General features: G+C 41.7%; 1 protein-coding gene across 1 annotated transcript in view; it reads right to left on the minus strand.

Annotated features, from left to right (window-relative positions):
* The window catches only part of LOC111950547 (cell adhesion molecule DSCAML1-like), a 36,576-nt gene extending 23,881 nt beyond the window's left edge, over positions 1 to 12,695 (minus strand). The window contains exon 1 of the mRNA XM_070434523.1: positions 12,509 to 12,695. Within this exon, the coding sequence (XP_070290624.1) occupies positions 12,509 to 12,695 (187 nt within the window). The remainder of the gene's footprint in view (positions 1 to 12,508) is intronic.
* Between the last annotated feature and the right edge of the window lie 4,431 nt (positions 12,696 to 17,126).

Genomic DNA, 17,126 nt, shown 5'->3' on the forward strand with positions numbered 1-17,126 from the left:
AGAACAGTATAAGAACTGTGGAACCAGTTGAACAGTAGAACTGTAGAACAGATTAACAGATAGAACAGTAGAAACTGTTAGACACGTAGAATAGGTAGAAGAACAGTTAGAACAGTATAGAAACTGTAAGAACAAATTGAACAGTAGAACATAGAACAGTAGAACGGTTAGACAATTGAACAGTAGAAACAGTAGAAACTGTAAACAGTAGAACAGTAGAACTGTAGAACAGTAGAAAGTAGAACTATAACGAACTGTAAAGCCAAAGTGTCACTGGTGTGAAATAAAACAGGTGAGGAACTGCTTGAAAAACACACTGCTTGAGGCACCAATATTCAAACACACTCTGGAAATCTGCCCAGGCGTTATTCATAAAATAGTTAAATAAAAAGTCACTAAATAAAGACAGACTGAAAAGTAATGACCACATAAAAACAGATTGTAACAGACCAGAAGACAGCGAAGGGAAAAGGAATGCCCTTCAAATGTGGAGCAAAATAATCAGAAAACACAAGGTATGCTCAAATGTCCAGCTGCAAACATCAGTCATTGATGCAGAAAGCCAGGGATTTGCGGCTAAAGCCTCTGGTGGAGTTAGTGGACTGTGGGAGGAGGCCCTAACCTTCACACCACCACACACCACACACACCACACACACCACCACCCACACACACACACACACACACACACACACACACAACACACACACCCACACACACAACCACACACAACACCACACACACCCCACTCGCCACGCAGAGAAAACACACAGTTAAGTTATGTGATTGGAATTTGTATGCCAGACGCAGAGTTAAATCGGTTTAATCTCCTTTCATATTTAACACACACGTATACACACCACACACACACACCAGTAGTGTTCCTCCTGGGTACTCAGATTAGGGACACACAACCCCAGCAGAGAGAGAAAGGGAGGTCCCCACATTTAGGGTCAAGGAGGGGAAGATTAGAAGATAGAGAAATGACCCTGTCATAGATGGACAGATGTGTCGCCCTGCCCCCCCAAATATGTAATACACACATTTTCTCTAACTCCCATTCTGTATAAGCTTTCAGGTTCAGCTAAGCACACAGAGTTCAACTCATTCATCTAACCATGATAAATAGCATACGTATGAATGAAGCAAAATGATCTGTAGCCAAAATGTAACTCTTAATGGAGCTTCAGAGATACGAGAAATCACCCCACAAGGAACATGCCTAATTCACATCTAGCTGGAGACTCTCTATTGTCCAGCACCTCCGACACCACTGTCCAGCCCCTCCAATACCACTGTCCAGCCCCTCCGACACCACTGTCCAGCCCCTCCGACACCACTGTCCAAACATCTGCACCAGGCTCTCTAGTACCCTTCTAGTAAACACATACTGTATATCCCTTTCATACACAGACAAAATCCCACTAATTTACCATGCCTGCTTCTTTATACCAGCTGTTGGTACATCTGAAAGTGGTAAGGGGTAAAAAACATTGTACATTAAACCCCACCTAAAGACCTAGTCATGACTCCTGCATTTTCACAGAACCTGTAACCAAAATACAGCTATCGGTACTGTGTGAATGGTTCTCTGCTTTTTCAGCAGGTAAATTCATCAARACTTCCATTGTTTAACACCTCCCTAATTTTAAATTCAAACATCCACCCATGGGTTAACAACACCCCCAGTTAACCACTGATATGTATAAAAGGGGTATACCTGCAAGAAAGTGGTAAATAAGGGGCTGTTTGTAAGGGGCTCATTGCCTTACATTTTTTACAGGTAATATGCCACATCTTCTGCCTGAAATGGATATTAGTTCAAGGGCTCATTAAATGTCCATTTGTGTACACAAGTATTTACCTTGTGTTGTTGACAGACAGATTATTTACATGTGTAGATTCAGATGGTGGTGATAACAACACATCAAACCATGAAGCGTTTTCTCACGGAATCAGCACCATGGACAGAGAATATACATTAACCCTACAGTAAGATCAGCACCATGGACAGAGAATAAACATTAACCCTACAGTAAGATCAGCACCATGGACAGAGGCTATACATGTAGAACCCTGACGTAAGATACAGCACCAATGACAGAGGCTATTACATTAACCCTACAGTAAGATCAGCACCCGTAGGACAGAGGCTATACATTAACCCTACAGTAAGATCAGCACCATGGACAGAGGCTATACATTAACCCTACAGTAAGATCAGCACGATGATAGCAGGGCTATACATTAACCCTACAGTAAGATCAGTACCATTATAGAGGCTATACATTTAACCCTACAGTAAGATCAGCAACCATGACAGAGGCTATCCATTACCCCTAAGTAAGATCAGCACCATTATAAGAGGCATTACATTAACCCTACAGTAAGATCAGCACCATGGACAGAGGCTATACATTAACCTACAGTAAGATCAGCACCATAGGCGTCTATACATTAACCCTACAGTAAGATCAGCACCATGGACAGATGGCTATACATTAACCCTACAGTAAGATCAGCACCATAGACAAGGCTATACATTAACCCTACAGTAAGACGCACAATAGACAGTCTATACATTAACCCTACAGTAAGATCAGCACCCTATACAGTCTATACATTAACCTACAAGTAAGATCAGCCACCATAGACAGTCTATACATAACACCTACAGTAAGATCAGCACCATATACAGTCTATACATTAACCCTACAGTAAGATCAGCACCATAGACAGTCTATACATTAACCCTACAGTAAGATCAGCACCATATACAGTCTATACATTAACCCTCAGTAAGATCAGCACCATACAGTCTATACATTAACCCTACAGTAAGATCAGCACCATTACGAGTCATACATTAACCCTACAGTAAGACAGCACCATAGACAGTCTATACATTAACCCTACAGTAAGATCAGCACCATATACAGTCTTACATTAACCCTACAGTAAGATCAGCACCATACAGTCTATACATTAACCCTACAGTAAGATCAGCACCATAGACAGTCTATACATTAACCCTACAGTAGATCAGCAACCATAGACAGTCTATACATTAACCCTACAGTAAGATCAGCACATAGACAGTCTATACATAAACCCTACAGTAAAGATCAGCACCATAGACTGTCTTATACTTAACCCTACAGTAAGATCAGCACCATAGACAGTCTATACATTAACCCTACAGTAAGATCAGCACCATAGACAGTCTATACATTAAACCTAGAGTAAGTTCAGCTCCTCTGGATAATGATGTTATGTCAACTGAGGGCAGCATGCTAGAGATGGTAAATATGAACTCTAGCCGTCCATCCGATGGTGGGCTACTGAATCCAGGTCAGACATTCTCCCCCACCCCCCTGCAGATTACTGATAATGGCCCTCGAGCATAAAGCCCATATTAAAGATTGCAATATCTATAATCTCCCAATGGGGGGACAGGACTAAAGTGGAGGGGTGGAAGGGGGCTAAAGGCTGGGGGTCACCCTGAGAGCTTAGGGGAGCTGGGGGGGGCTGGGAAGCAGGACCACATCTCTTTAGATTAGGGGCCTGGGGGGTGAGGAGGCTGGGGGGGCAGAGGGTACTGTACTGGGCAGGGTGGAGTGGCACTCAAAAGCTGTCAGAAACAGACACACACACACCACACACACAACAAACACACACTCAAAAGCTGTCAGAAACAGACACACACACACCACACACACAACAAACACACACTCAAAGGCTGTCAGAAACAGACACACAAACACCACACACACGACAAACACACATACACACAACAAACACACAGACGCATGACAAACACACAGACACACATGTTCTGAGCAGCACTTAGGATACAGTCAAACTGGGAGGTGAAAGAGGGGTTGCCATGGTGGCACTGACATGTGACTAAAAAAAGACGTACAACATACGACATGTGAATGTAGTGTGAATACATTTGATGTGTATTTGGAGTGGGTGAACTTGGTGCGAGTGACTTCCATGTTCCATCCAAGTCAATGGGAGGAGAAACCAGAGGCAACCAGTGGCTAAAATGGCCAACTCCATTTTGTGGAATCAGTGACTGCTTTTAAGACAAACTAGTCTGGATGGAACCAATCATACAGCCAAAACATTCTAGTATCCCAATGTGCATTGACTGTCAGCGTATTACTGTAATATGTCATGCTAACACATCAACCAATGCCCTTTCAGTCAAATTCAGTCCAAAGTATAAGCGTTGACCTGTCGAGCTGGAAGTTCAGTCCAAAATCGCTAAGAAAACACGATGAGGAAAAACAATCGAAAAGATAGACAGCGAAACATCCACCTCCCCTTATTTATTGTGGGGTGTTTTCATTGCAGTGCATTGGAGCCTGCTAATAGTGCTGGTAGAGCTGAGCCCTGGTTGGCTGGTTAACTGGCTGCAGGAGTGAGTGTGCGCAGAACACACTGAGACACTATTTTATGCAGCCTGCTAGAGAACGAGACATGAATATGTATGTCGAGATGCAGAAGCCATTGCCTATGCAATACTTCATTATGCATAATGCAGCTGGCCTACGCCACTCACTCCACACACACACACAGACACATGCACTCCACACACACAAATACACACACACACACAATCGTATTGGGTGTTAAACACGATACACACACTGATGAGCTGGTAAACAAATGCCAACATTTCCACCACCCTCACTCCCTTAATACACAAACTCTCACACCCTCACTCCCTGAACCGAACCAAATGCATAACGTCTTCTTCTCTTCTCCATCTTCCCCCCCTTTTCTCTATCTCTCCCTCATTCTCTCTTTAACCCTCTGCTCATGTGCATACACATCAATGCTCTCTTGCAACCCCCATCCTCCTCTCTTTCTCTCTGTCACACATCATGGAGCGCCTCTTCCCATGGAGACAGACGTAGGATCATTTTCAGCCAGACTGAAACTTCACTTCCTCCTTTCCTTCCCTCCATCTCCCTGTGCTCTTCATTCCCCTCCGTTCCCTCCATCTCCCTGTGCTCTTCATTTCCCTCCCTTCCCTCCATCTCCCTGTGCTGCTTCATTCCCCTCCGTTCCCTCCATCTCCCTGTGCTCTTCATTCCCCTCCGTTCCCTCCATCTCCCTGTGCTCTTCATTCCCCTCCGTTCCCTCCATCTATCCATCTCTAACCTTCCGAATGCTAGCTATCTCAGATCTTGGTGAGTCTCACGGAGACTTTTGAAGTTGTGTGCCAACGTGTTTGCATTTAGAACTGAGTGAATCAAATATTTTCCTGTGTGTGTGTGTGTCTGTGTCTGTGTCTGCTTGCTTGCGTGCGTGTGTGTGTGTGTGTGTGTGCGTGTGCGTGTGCGTGTGCGTGTGCGTGTGTGTGTGTGTGTGTGTGTGAGGAGCAGGGGGAGGGTAAGTACATAAAAATGAAAAAGGAGGGACAGGGAGATGGAGGTAGGTGTAAACAGGGCCGGCTCCAGGCATAAGCGGCCGCTAGGGGTAATTCCTATAGTGGAAATTCTCGTTTAGGTTCCACCTCCGAAGAATGAAGCAGGCTGCTAATCAGGGGTTGGTACCAGTTCAGGGAACAGAACCGAAAACTAGAAAATAAACTAGAAAAAGCACGAGAACCGGTTAATAACGTTATTTTACGTTCCAGACATTCTTCTTTGTCCCACAAAAAAGAAACGCAACAAATCCATCCAAATGCAAATCCTCACTCTGTCACTTAGAAACTTATTCCAGTGTCTGCCTGCAAGATTAAAATCTTTGCCAGTGTTTGTGTGTGTTTAGGCTACCTTCCCCTCCACCTCCGAATGCTACGATAGGCTACTGTACTGACATTACACACCAGGCCTTTACAAGCATGATTCATCTTTTTTATTAGCCAGAGAAGAATGGACTCACTTTTCAATGCTAGTTAAGGATACTATAGACCTAGTTATCACATTTCACACTGGATTTATTAACTACAAAAAGATAAGATGTGTTTTTGAATCTGGTGCCACTCTGCACACACAAGCTTGCTAGCTAGCTCAAAGAACATTAAAAGTTCCTTCAAAGAAGCCGCTCCTCCTAGGTATAGTTCTGTATACCTAATTCAGATAATGCATGTCATAACAACATGCCCAGTACTTCAATCCTCCTCCTCACCCCTCTCTCGCTTTCTCCACACCTACATCTTGCGCCATAGGCTACACGTGTCTGTTCATCATGTACATAAACAACTAGCTTGCCAGGTCTATCCAATTGGTGAAGTCATTTAATGAGCTTAATGTAAAAACCTGTTGATTTCAAAGGTGAAAAAAGGAACGATATACACTTTTTGTTTTAAATGTGTTCGAACGGGTTCAGAACTTTATTTTACTGGTCAGAACAGTGTAACGAATGTGGTTCTGTTCAGAATTAAACCATTGGAAAATAATTTTGGTTCCAACCCCTGCTGCTAATACATATTCACGAATTGGGGGTGGGAACATTGTGGTGATTTCCACGTGGAGTGGAGAAATAACAACAAGTAGGGCACTGACAGCTGTCAGTGTAGCTAGCTATTATGCTAACCTTATATAGCTAGCTAATGTTGAATCTTGTTGCTACATAGTACTCAGAAGATTAGCCAGCTGGCTAGGCTATGGCTGGTTCTGGAGCTGGATTTGTCATAAGCATTTAGGGAAAACTTCGACACAGATGGATATGGGTAATCAGTATCTTTGACTTTGCCAATTATTGTTATATCCAAAGTTTTGGCATCTTCCATAAATTGCGGCCGTGAATCTGCCATAGAAATACAAAGGAGATTAAGCTCTGGTAATATTGATAGCCTAACTATTGAACGGTTTGGACTACAGAATGCGTTTTTTCTACAAGGTAGGCTGTGCTACAGCAATGTCAAGTCAGCCCGTGCTCATGCCATGGTTCTGACAGCTAGGTGAATTGAAATGATAGGCTACAATGACTCATGATGCACGCCGCAAATGATATGTAACAATACCATGAGCACATTGGACACGAAACCCCAATACAAATGTTACAACAGCACAAAATAGAAAAACGTTTGTGGGTTTATCTATTTTCTTTTGCGGGTGCCTTTTCATTATAGGATAGACACTTGTGATTTCTACCTGCACCAATCCAAGCAGTGGAGCGTGGCCAAAACCATTCATCTTGGGGCGACAGGGGGAGCGGGGTTCCAAAATGCAATCATATCACACACAATTTTACCATTTATAAAATGGTCATATATTTTTTTTAGACAAACTAGATAAACTATAAGTGAAACTTGACAAATTATCCAATGGATTATGATAATTTGCTGGTAAAAGTGGAGGTGTAAAAACATATGTTTGCACCCCTATTTGAATTTACTCCATGGCTCAGGCAGCCAAGTGTAGGCTAGTGTGAAAAGTTGTTTGGCTAAGTGAAAGATTATATATTATATTGCTCAGCTAAGTCGCGACTCACAAACAGGAAGAACTTTGCAGAAGTTTCTGATGAATAAACAATACCATGCTAGTGGGTGGTAACATTCAAATAAAACCCAGCCCTGAAAAGTTACATAGACTGAAAAGTATTATCACTTCATATCATAGGGGAAACACACGGCATTGGCACAGAAAATATCCAAAGGAACCACTTCATCCCCAAATATATTATACTTTGACTAAAACTATGACTTATTTACTTAAATCGTGGTGCAACATCATGGGTAAGCTATGGGCATCGTCTATCAGCTGCAAAAAAAGTGAATTTCCACTCTTGTGGGTGTTTAAAACTGCTAAAAAAATCTCTACACCCCATGGCAAAATGGGTAGAATTGAAAGAAATAAGGTGTAAAACTGCAAAAATCTTCTCTCTGCCCCATGGCAAAAAAGGCCAGGCACCACACCTTAATATGGATTTGTGTTTCTCTTAATCCTATCACAATCAACATTTACCTGTTGAATGTAGACTTAAATAAAACACTTTTGGTATATACATATACACTTCATAAATACATACATTTTAAAGTGGTTAAAATTCATACAAATGTTGATGACGTAGTGTGATAAACTAAAGAAAATATTCATTTAAACCAAGTTTTTTAAATGTTTATGTTTACTTTGTGAAAAAACGAATATTAATGGACCAAAATACCAACAAATCTCAAAATTGATTGGTAGATGCAAAAATGTATTTTAGCCTGTGCTGCCTGGCCTTAAATTTGTTATAAAATGTTGAAAAAAATATCTCCAACTCATGGTATGTGATGTGTAGAATGTGTAGAATGTGTAGAATTTCAGGAAATGTACTTTAAAAACATAAATGTTTCTCTCCGCCATCAAGAGAGGGGCCACTAAAATGTTTTGCAGTGAGGTGGTGGGCCCCCCAACCAAATCTCGCTTAGGGCCCCCAAAAGGCTAGAGTCAGCCCTGGGTGTAAGCTTATGAACAATCCTTAGGGGTCTGGGATAAGGTGGTTGGTGTGGGGTGGGGAGGAGTGAGCGAGTGCTGGGCTGGGGGGTTGTTGGGGGTTACATCTCATCAAGGCATGGGTTTTGCCCCCCCTGCTTTCTGTACACCCAATACGCCCCCCAGGCCCATGCTGCGTCAGTGAAAAGTGTGCTTCTTCAGCAGTCCCCATGGACCCGTTCCCCCTCACATCAAAGCAGCCAGTTTCTCTCTTAATGTGAATATCAAATCTGTGGATCACAAGTCCCAGCACAGTCTGCATAAAACCGCCCCTCCCCCATCCTTTAATTCTGCCTAGTGATGAGGGAGAGAGCGGGAGGGTGAGTGTGTGAGTGAGTGAGCGACTAATGGAGAGTGAGTGAAAGAGCGAGAGAGAGAACATACCTTAGACAAAAACAACCACCTGCTAGCCGAGTTCTAGCATTAAAATCCCCTCCAATACATGAAGAACAGAGGTGATAAAAGACTATCAACTTAGACACCTCACCTGTTGTTCATAACGCATGTTTCATATCCCTGTTTTTTTCAAAATATTCGTTATCCATTTAAATAATCTAATGCATTTTTGCCGAGATACTTTATCCCATTCTGGTACGATGCGTTATAAGGATGGGTTGAGAGAAGAGCGAGAGGATGTGGAGAGACAGACGAATAGAAAAGAAAATGGGAAACGCAAAGGGGATCCTTGGGACGTCCAACTTTGACGTCACCCTATTGAAGTTGAAATTTAAGACGGTTAATGTAAGGGTTAGGTACGATGTGCCATGAAGATATGACATGATCCTATCGCTGAAAGTGCCATGGCTCCTCTCCGCGCGCTCTGAAATCCCCTGCGCTCCCCTGCCAGCCTCACCACTGCAACGCACCACTTTTACACCAGCAGCAGTAACGTTCAGCCTACTGTACATCTGACAACATTATTAAATAGGTAGACCTAATCAACACTACACCGAGGTAAAACGCACCTTTCGAGTTCCTTACTAGAGGCAAGGGCAACTCCGGCCAAGGACATAGAAATAGTTTTGTACCCACATGAAGTCCATTGAAAAAGTTTGTGGGATGATTTTTTACGGGAGGGAAGTTTGAAGGTTTATTTGGGCTCAAAACGAAAACAATAATAAATAAAACATTCTAACAGTAGGCCTTTTTACCTTTTTACGAGTAGGTTAAGACTATTTGACTCCTTATTGAACCCAGGGCAACCAGCACCGACTCAAGGAGTRAGAATTAATCAAAATTACACTAATAAATAATCGAGATATGACAATGTTTGTTTGTGTTTATAAGAATACAATCTGACCCTTCACGTTAAAATTAAGTGGGAGTAGGCCTATGCTAAGTTTACGAAAAGGGCTGTGCATTTTATTATTGCAGTATTATTGCATAAAAAAWGTGATTTATGAACATATTCGATTCGAAAAATAAGAGCAGGGACTATGGGCAATTATCTTGGCACGCTTCTGTCCTGTGACCTGCTTTGCTGCTCTGTCATTGGGTGATACGGCAGATCCCAGCGCTAATTGCGCAGCTGTGGGAGAAGGCAGCTGGGGATTTGGGCTAAAATAGAGAGAGACCAATTTTGCATATTTCTATTTTATATGAGGGAGGGGCAGGAGCGGGAGGGAGGGGTAGAGGGTGACAGTTGGAGTTTATGACGAGGGAGGGAATGCCTTATGACAACATATATTTTGATTTATTCAATTCAGTTTCCAAATGCAATTGAGGGGACAATTTGATTATATTTATTTCATTTTAATTTCATAATTCATATTTTTTCAATAGACCTATACATCCTAAAAATGACACTGAAATTATAAAATGTTCTACATCAAATATAGCGTTTCTGAAATGCTTACATCATTAATTGATCATCATTCTAGGTAATCATTAATACAAATCTGTGTATCAGTGTTAGATTATCATAATTTGTATTTTAAAAATAATGTAGTCTGATTATAAAAATCCATTCAAATGAATTCCATATTGACAAAATTGTCTAATGCCCATCTTCCGTAATGAAATATAGCGCTAATGGTCGTAAAAATATGCTATTTCATTTAGCGACATTGGTTGTAGGCCTAAAAAAGATTGAGCGATTTGCAACACTTAAAGATCTAGCAAATTAATACTAATGATTTTTACTGCCATTTTGACAAAAATAGGTTTGAGTGTCTCTTCTTTTATTTATTTTCTTTGATTTACGTAATTGAACAATTTGTCGCTGTGAATAATTAGCTTGCCCATTGAATTTGGTGTATTTGCGRTGAAAATGGAATAGAATATTCAACTAAAATATGATGTTTACAAAATATTAAAGTGAACCATTTAACAATAAAAAATGCACACAATATATTGTTACAATGAAATTATAACCACAGTGAAATCGCAACTTCACAGCAAACAGGCCCAACGCAAGGCAGAGAGGGAGGGGTGTCCCCCCTTTCACAAACACACAAATACACACGCACGCGCGCGCACACACAGCAGCCAGGGTTCAGGTGGGCTATTAGAGGGAAACACGCCTGGGCTTGTCTACATCCACCCACGCATCTGGGGCCTTCTTTGGTCTAATAAATTAGATCGAATTAAATAGCTTTAAAAGACTATTGGATGCTGGTCTGAGATAATTTGTGCCTACACCTTATTTTTTTCATTTTAATTGCTATGCATTCAGAGAGACATCCAAATGCTTCAATGTAAATAGACCCATTTATGAAAATACGAAATTTCAACGCTCAGATGCACAGGACTTATTTCTCCAAAATTATAGGCTGATATGTCATTAAACAATTATTAACACGAAACAGCCTAAATAGAAGTAAGCGCCAATGTAAGTATGTATCTAGGCTATATGAGTTTGCCCTTCCAGTATTGACATTGTCTGTTAGGCCTACATATGGCGTCATAAGAGAAAACCTATCTGATCATCCTCCAGGCTAATTTATGAAATCATAACTCATAAACATACATACATAACTTAAAACAGGCATGCTCAACAAAGGACAGAGATGCTGTTTAGTTTCTGTGTTATTTTCAACGCAGATTTGTTCAGAGTTATTATAATACACTGTAATAGCAAGGGAGATCAGCAACGGTAATAGGGTCGGGGATTTTCAGCCATGTTGAACAAGGATTTTCCCCTTCAAAACAGAAAGCACTTTATAACAGAAATCATATAGGCCTAACCAAGATTTGACTCATAGTGTCCACAAAATAAAAGAGGACATTTTGAAAAGTGTAATTGTATTTTCATTATGTGGTAATTAATTTGGGAGCATCATTTATGTGGAAGAAGCTCTTCATTTGTTACTTCATTTTTCAACATGGCAACTAGCCTACTCATCGCCAGACAGGGACTCTTGCCAAAAATCTCATCCAAATCACCTCCCAAAAATCCCCACAGCACCCCTCCAGAACATTACGGCTGTGTCCATAGCCAAGCGCAAAAACACATTCACAGACAGACCCACAAAACGACAACAATAAGTCAAATAATCACAGCAAATTATATTTAAAAAAAGATTAACAATGAAATAAATGATAAGCATAGATTACTTCGTACTTCGCACTGCATGTGCCAGTGCACATTCAAGTTTTGACCGCTCAAAAAGTCGACAAATCAGGCATTTCAAGCCTTTTCTTAATTTCTCTCTCTCTCCCACCTCGTTCGTTCTTCCTATCCAGCCATTTTACATATTCATAACTCTCGCTGGTATAATGCGAAAACAAACCGTGCTATCAGCACCATCTGCGGCATCATGTACCCGTGCACACCGCCACACAGCAATCAACAAAAAATGTAGGCTACTTCACACCTAAAACACCTCTACCTGCACCGTTACAATAATATGGATTTTGTAGACAAAGTCATTTACACCCTTTTCAAATCCGATCTCTCCTAATTTCATGGATTCCATTAATAGGCTACATCAATTCAGTTATTTTTTCCTGTTGTTTCTTTACAATTATTGGTACATATTGCAGTACGGATTTTAATCAGGATAGAATAAGTGAGACACTCACTGGATTTAATTTAAAAAGATAATAAATAAAAACAGTGTTTCTTACCTTCCTGGAGAGAGTACAGCAGGAGTAAAGTTACAAGCCACATGCCATAAATAGCAGGTATATTTTTCAGGAATGTTTGGCAATCCTGGCGAGTGTGCGGCGCAGTCTTTGGCCAGGCGAGTCTCCGTGCTGGACTGGCGACTATGCTCCCCGGCGGTCTCTCCAGCCCTGCTGCCCAGATAACCATCGCGGGGAAATGAGAAGCGCCTGTGAGACCCGCCCACGTCCCCTCCCCTCGATGTGACTATCATACACGCGAAGCCTCCCTCCGTATTCTCATGAGACACCGCGGAACGATGGTTACGCGTCAAATTGAACCGCTGAGCCGGCCGAGGGTTGAGTTGAGTTGAGGAGTGGACATTCGGTAATTTATCAATGGAAAGGAGGGAGGGTGCACCGGTTTGACGACGACAGGTGGATGTCTGCTGTCAGACTGACACGCAGGTGAGCGCGCCCACCTGTGTGCCACACGGACTAAACTACCTGTTTCTCTGGCTATGGATGGATCTTCTCCAGATACCATTGGAGACCAAATCCCTATAATCAACAATATTACTTGTGTGTTTATTTGTGGATTCACTCAGTCGCTGAGGGATTGCTGGATATATTGCTGGATATATTGCTGGATATATGACTAATGAGTCGCATTAGTGACTTAAATTGAAAGCACTTCTTTCTTCTCTTTCCTCTCCCCGACAACAACGGAGGACGCGCACAAATGCATGCATGTGTAAGGCTCTTTCTCCAGCGCGCTCACACACACACACACACACACACACACACACACACACACACACACACACACACACACACACACACACACACACACACACACACACACACACACATAAACAGAGAGAGAGAGAGCATGTGTGAGAGAGGAAGAGAGAGGTAGAGAGCAAGAGAGAGATGGAGAGACTTGAAAGATCCCTCTTGAGATCAGGGTTTGCTGTCCTCTGTTTGGGTGAGCCACCGGAACGTTTACACACAGACCAATAGCCTACATTTTTATTATTTTGTTTTTTGTTTTTCACCATATCACCCCGACCCCATATATGGACTTGCTTATATATGGGCTCCCGAGTGGCACCGGTCTAAGGCACTGCATCTCAATGCTAGAGGTGTCACTACAGACACTCTGGTTAGATTCCAGGCTGTATCACAACCAGCCGTGATTGGGTGGTCCCATAGGGTGGCACACAATTGGCCCAGCATCGTCCATGTTAGACAGTTCTTAACTAACTTCGCTTAGTTAAATAAAGGTTAAAAAAATGTATCCAAATTATTGATTACACTGAACTCTTGCCATTGTAGGACCAATATGCTCATAATCACAGATGACCATTGAAGGACACTCCAGTCTAAGTAGGCTCAGTGGCCAATGACCCCCACTCAGGGTTGGACTGGAAACCTCATGTTATGTTCTCTGTTGAAATGAATACAGGTGCAGAGGAGGTGCAGTAGTTTTCAGTAAGGTGCATGCCTAAAACTGGAGCTGTGTCTGTGTGTGTGCGTGCGTGCGCATGTGTGAAAATTAGAGTGTGTGTGTGTGTGTGTGATCTGACATGTAATAAAAGTGTTACAAAATGTGTGTGTGTGACTGACTGTGCCTCACAGAGTATATTTCTCACAGAGGGAGAGAGAGAGAGTGTGTGTTTTATCAGCTCCATGATGACTTATTTACTCAAGAATAATTAGCCGAGCACAGAGCAATCTCACTGATGAATATGCTTTGTCAGCCTGTCCCATAAGCCTGTCTGCACTGGGAGCTGTCTGCACCCTTTTTCCACACTTACAGTTGAAGTCGGAAGTTTACATACACTTAGGTTGGAGTCATTTAAACTTGTTTTTCAACCACTCCACAAATTTGTTGTGAACAAACTATAGTTTTGGCAACTACTTTGTGCATGACACAAGTCATTTTTCCAACAAATGTTTACAGACATATTATTTCACTTATAATTCACTGTATCACAATTCCAGTTGGTCAGAAGTTGACTGTGCCTTTAAACAGCTTGGAAAATTCCAGAAAATGATGTAATGGCTTTAGAAGCTTCTGATAGGCTAATTGACATAATTTGAGTCAATTTGAGGTGTACCTGTGGATGTATTTCAAGGCCTACCTTCAAGCTCAGTGCCTCTTTGCTTGACATCATGGGAAAATCAAAAGAAATCAGCCAAGACCTCAGGAAAAAAATTGTAGATCTCCACAAGTCTGGTTCATCCTTGAGAGCAATTTCCAAACACATGAAGGTACCACGTCCATCTGTACAAACAATAGTACGCAAGTATAAACACCATGGGACTAAGCAGCCGTCATACCGCTCAGGAAGGAGACGTGTTCTGTCTCCTAGAGATGAACGTACTTTGGTGCGAAAAGTGCAAATCAATCCCAGAACAACAGCAAAGGACCTTGTGAAGATGCTGGAGGAAACAGGTACAAAAGTATCTATATCCACAGTAAAACGAGTCCAATATCGACATAACCTGAAAGGCCGCTTAGCAAGGAAGAAGCCACTGCTCCAAAACCGGCATAAAAAAGTCAGACTACGGTTTGCAACTGCATGCACAGGGACAAAGATTGTATTTTGGAGAAATGTTCCTCTGGTCTGATGAAACAAAAATAGAACTGTTTGGCCATAATGACCATTGTTATGTTTGGAGGAAAAAGGGGGATGCTTGCAAGCCGAAGAACACCATCCCAAACGTGAAGCACGGGGGTGGCAGCATCATGTTGTGGGGTGCTTTGCTGCAGGAGGGACTGGTGCACTTCACAAAATAGATGTCATCATGAGGGAGGAAAATTATGTGGATATATTGAAGCAACATCTCAAGCAATCAGTCAGGAAGTTAAAGCTTGGTCGCAAATGGGTCTTCAAATGGACAATGACCCCAAGCATACTTCCAAAGTTGTGGCAAAATGGCATAAGGACAACAAAGTCAAGGTATGGGAGTAGCCTACACAAAATCCTATAGAACATTTGTTGGCAGAACTGAAAAAGCATGTGCGAGCAAGGAGGCCCACAAACCTGACTCAGTTACACCAGCTCTGTCAGAAGGAATGAGCCAAAATTCACCCAACTTATTGTGGGAAGCTTGGGAAGGCTACCTGAAAGTTTGAACCAAGTTAAAGAATTTAAAGGCAATTCTAACAAATACTAATTGAGTGTAGGTAAACTTCTGACCCACTGGGAATGTGATGAAAAAAAAGCTGAAATAAATCATTCTCTCTACTATTATTCTGACATTTCACATTCTTAAAATAAAGTGGTGATCCTAACTGACCTAAGACAGGAAATTTGTACTCTGATTAAATGTCAGGAATTGTGATAAACAGAGTTAAATGTTTTGGCTAAGGTGTATGTAAACTTCGACTTCAACTGTACATCTGTCTCTATATATCTTCACCTCATCCTATACTGACAATAACAACAGACCCGAAGCTACACCTCCTAACATCTGGCAGGGAGATTAATCATTCAACTTAATCCCACCTCATCTATGTCTAGTGTCCTCTACCTCTGCTCCACAAACTGCCACACCTCACATACAGTAGGCCTAATCTCGTGTGTGCGGAAGTGTCTGGTGAACAAGGTTTAGCAAGGCCTACACTATACAGCAACATCATCAATGAATCAGTATGGGCATAGCCTCTGCCGAGTTCTCAACAACAGATTTTCCCAACAACAGGATATTCCGGTTTTCAGGGAATTGGGAAGAGAGCCTGTGACAGGTCTTGTGGTTTTGGACGTTAACATATACCTCAGAGTTAACAAGGCGACACGCCCTCTTAACTCCTCCACATTTACTGGATTGGTTGAGCAGTGCAGAAGAGAATCTCCCCGATAGTTTTTTTCTGTTCTCCTCATGTCCAGCATGTAAGGTATCTCATTTCAGGCTTTCTTTTATGTCTGCTACTTCAGGTTAGTATGGATATAATACACTCTATAGACCTAAAGTTAAAACAAAAAAAGCTATTTTTCCAATAACTCACTTAACCGGACTTCAGTTACATTTCTTCCTAAACAAAATCTGCTATATGGTTAAGGTTTGCAATTTTGCTTTATATGAAATGGTGACCTTATATATAAATCCTGAAATTAGACAAGCTGTTACTAGGCCAAATGTTGCCCAACAGTATAGCAGTTACTAGCCAAATGTTGCTCAACAGTATAGCAGTTACTAGGCCAAATGTTGCTTAACAAAATAGCAGTTACTAGCCAAATGTTGCTCAACAGTATAGCAGTTACTAGGCCAAATGTTGCTTAACAAAATAGCAGTTACTAGCCCAAATGTTGCTCAACAGTATAGCAGTTACTAGGCCAAATGTTGCTCAACAGATAGCAGTTACTAGGCAAATGTTGCTCAACAGTATAGCAGTTACTAGCCCAAATGTTGCTCAACATATAGCAGTTACTAGCCAAATGTTGCTCAACAGTATAGCAGTTACTAGGCCAAATGTTGCCTCACAGTATAGCAGTTACTAGCCCAAATGTTGCTCAACAGTTATAAGCAGTTACTAGCCAAATGTTGCTCAACAGTAAAGCAGTTACTAGCCAAAATGTTGCTCAACAGTATAGCAGTTACTAAAGGGCCAAATGTTGCTCAACAGTAAGCT

This window comes from Salvelinus sp. IW2-2015, linkage group LG23 (assembly GCF_002910315.2).
Source record: "Salvelinus sp. IW2-2015 linkage group LG23, ASM291031v2, whole genome shotgun sequence".
Taxonomy (NCBI): domain Eukaryota; kingdom Metazoa; phylum Chordata; class Actinopteri; order Salmoniformes; family Salmonidae; genus Salvelinus; species Salvelinus sp. IW2-2015.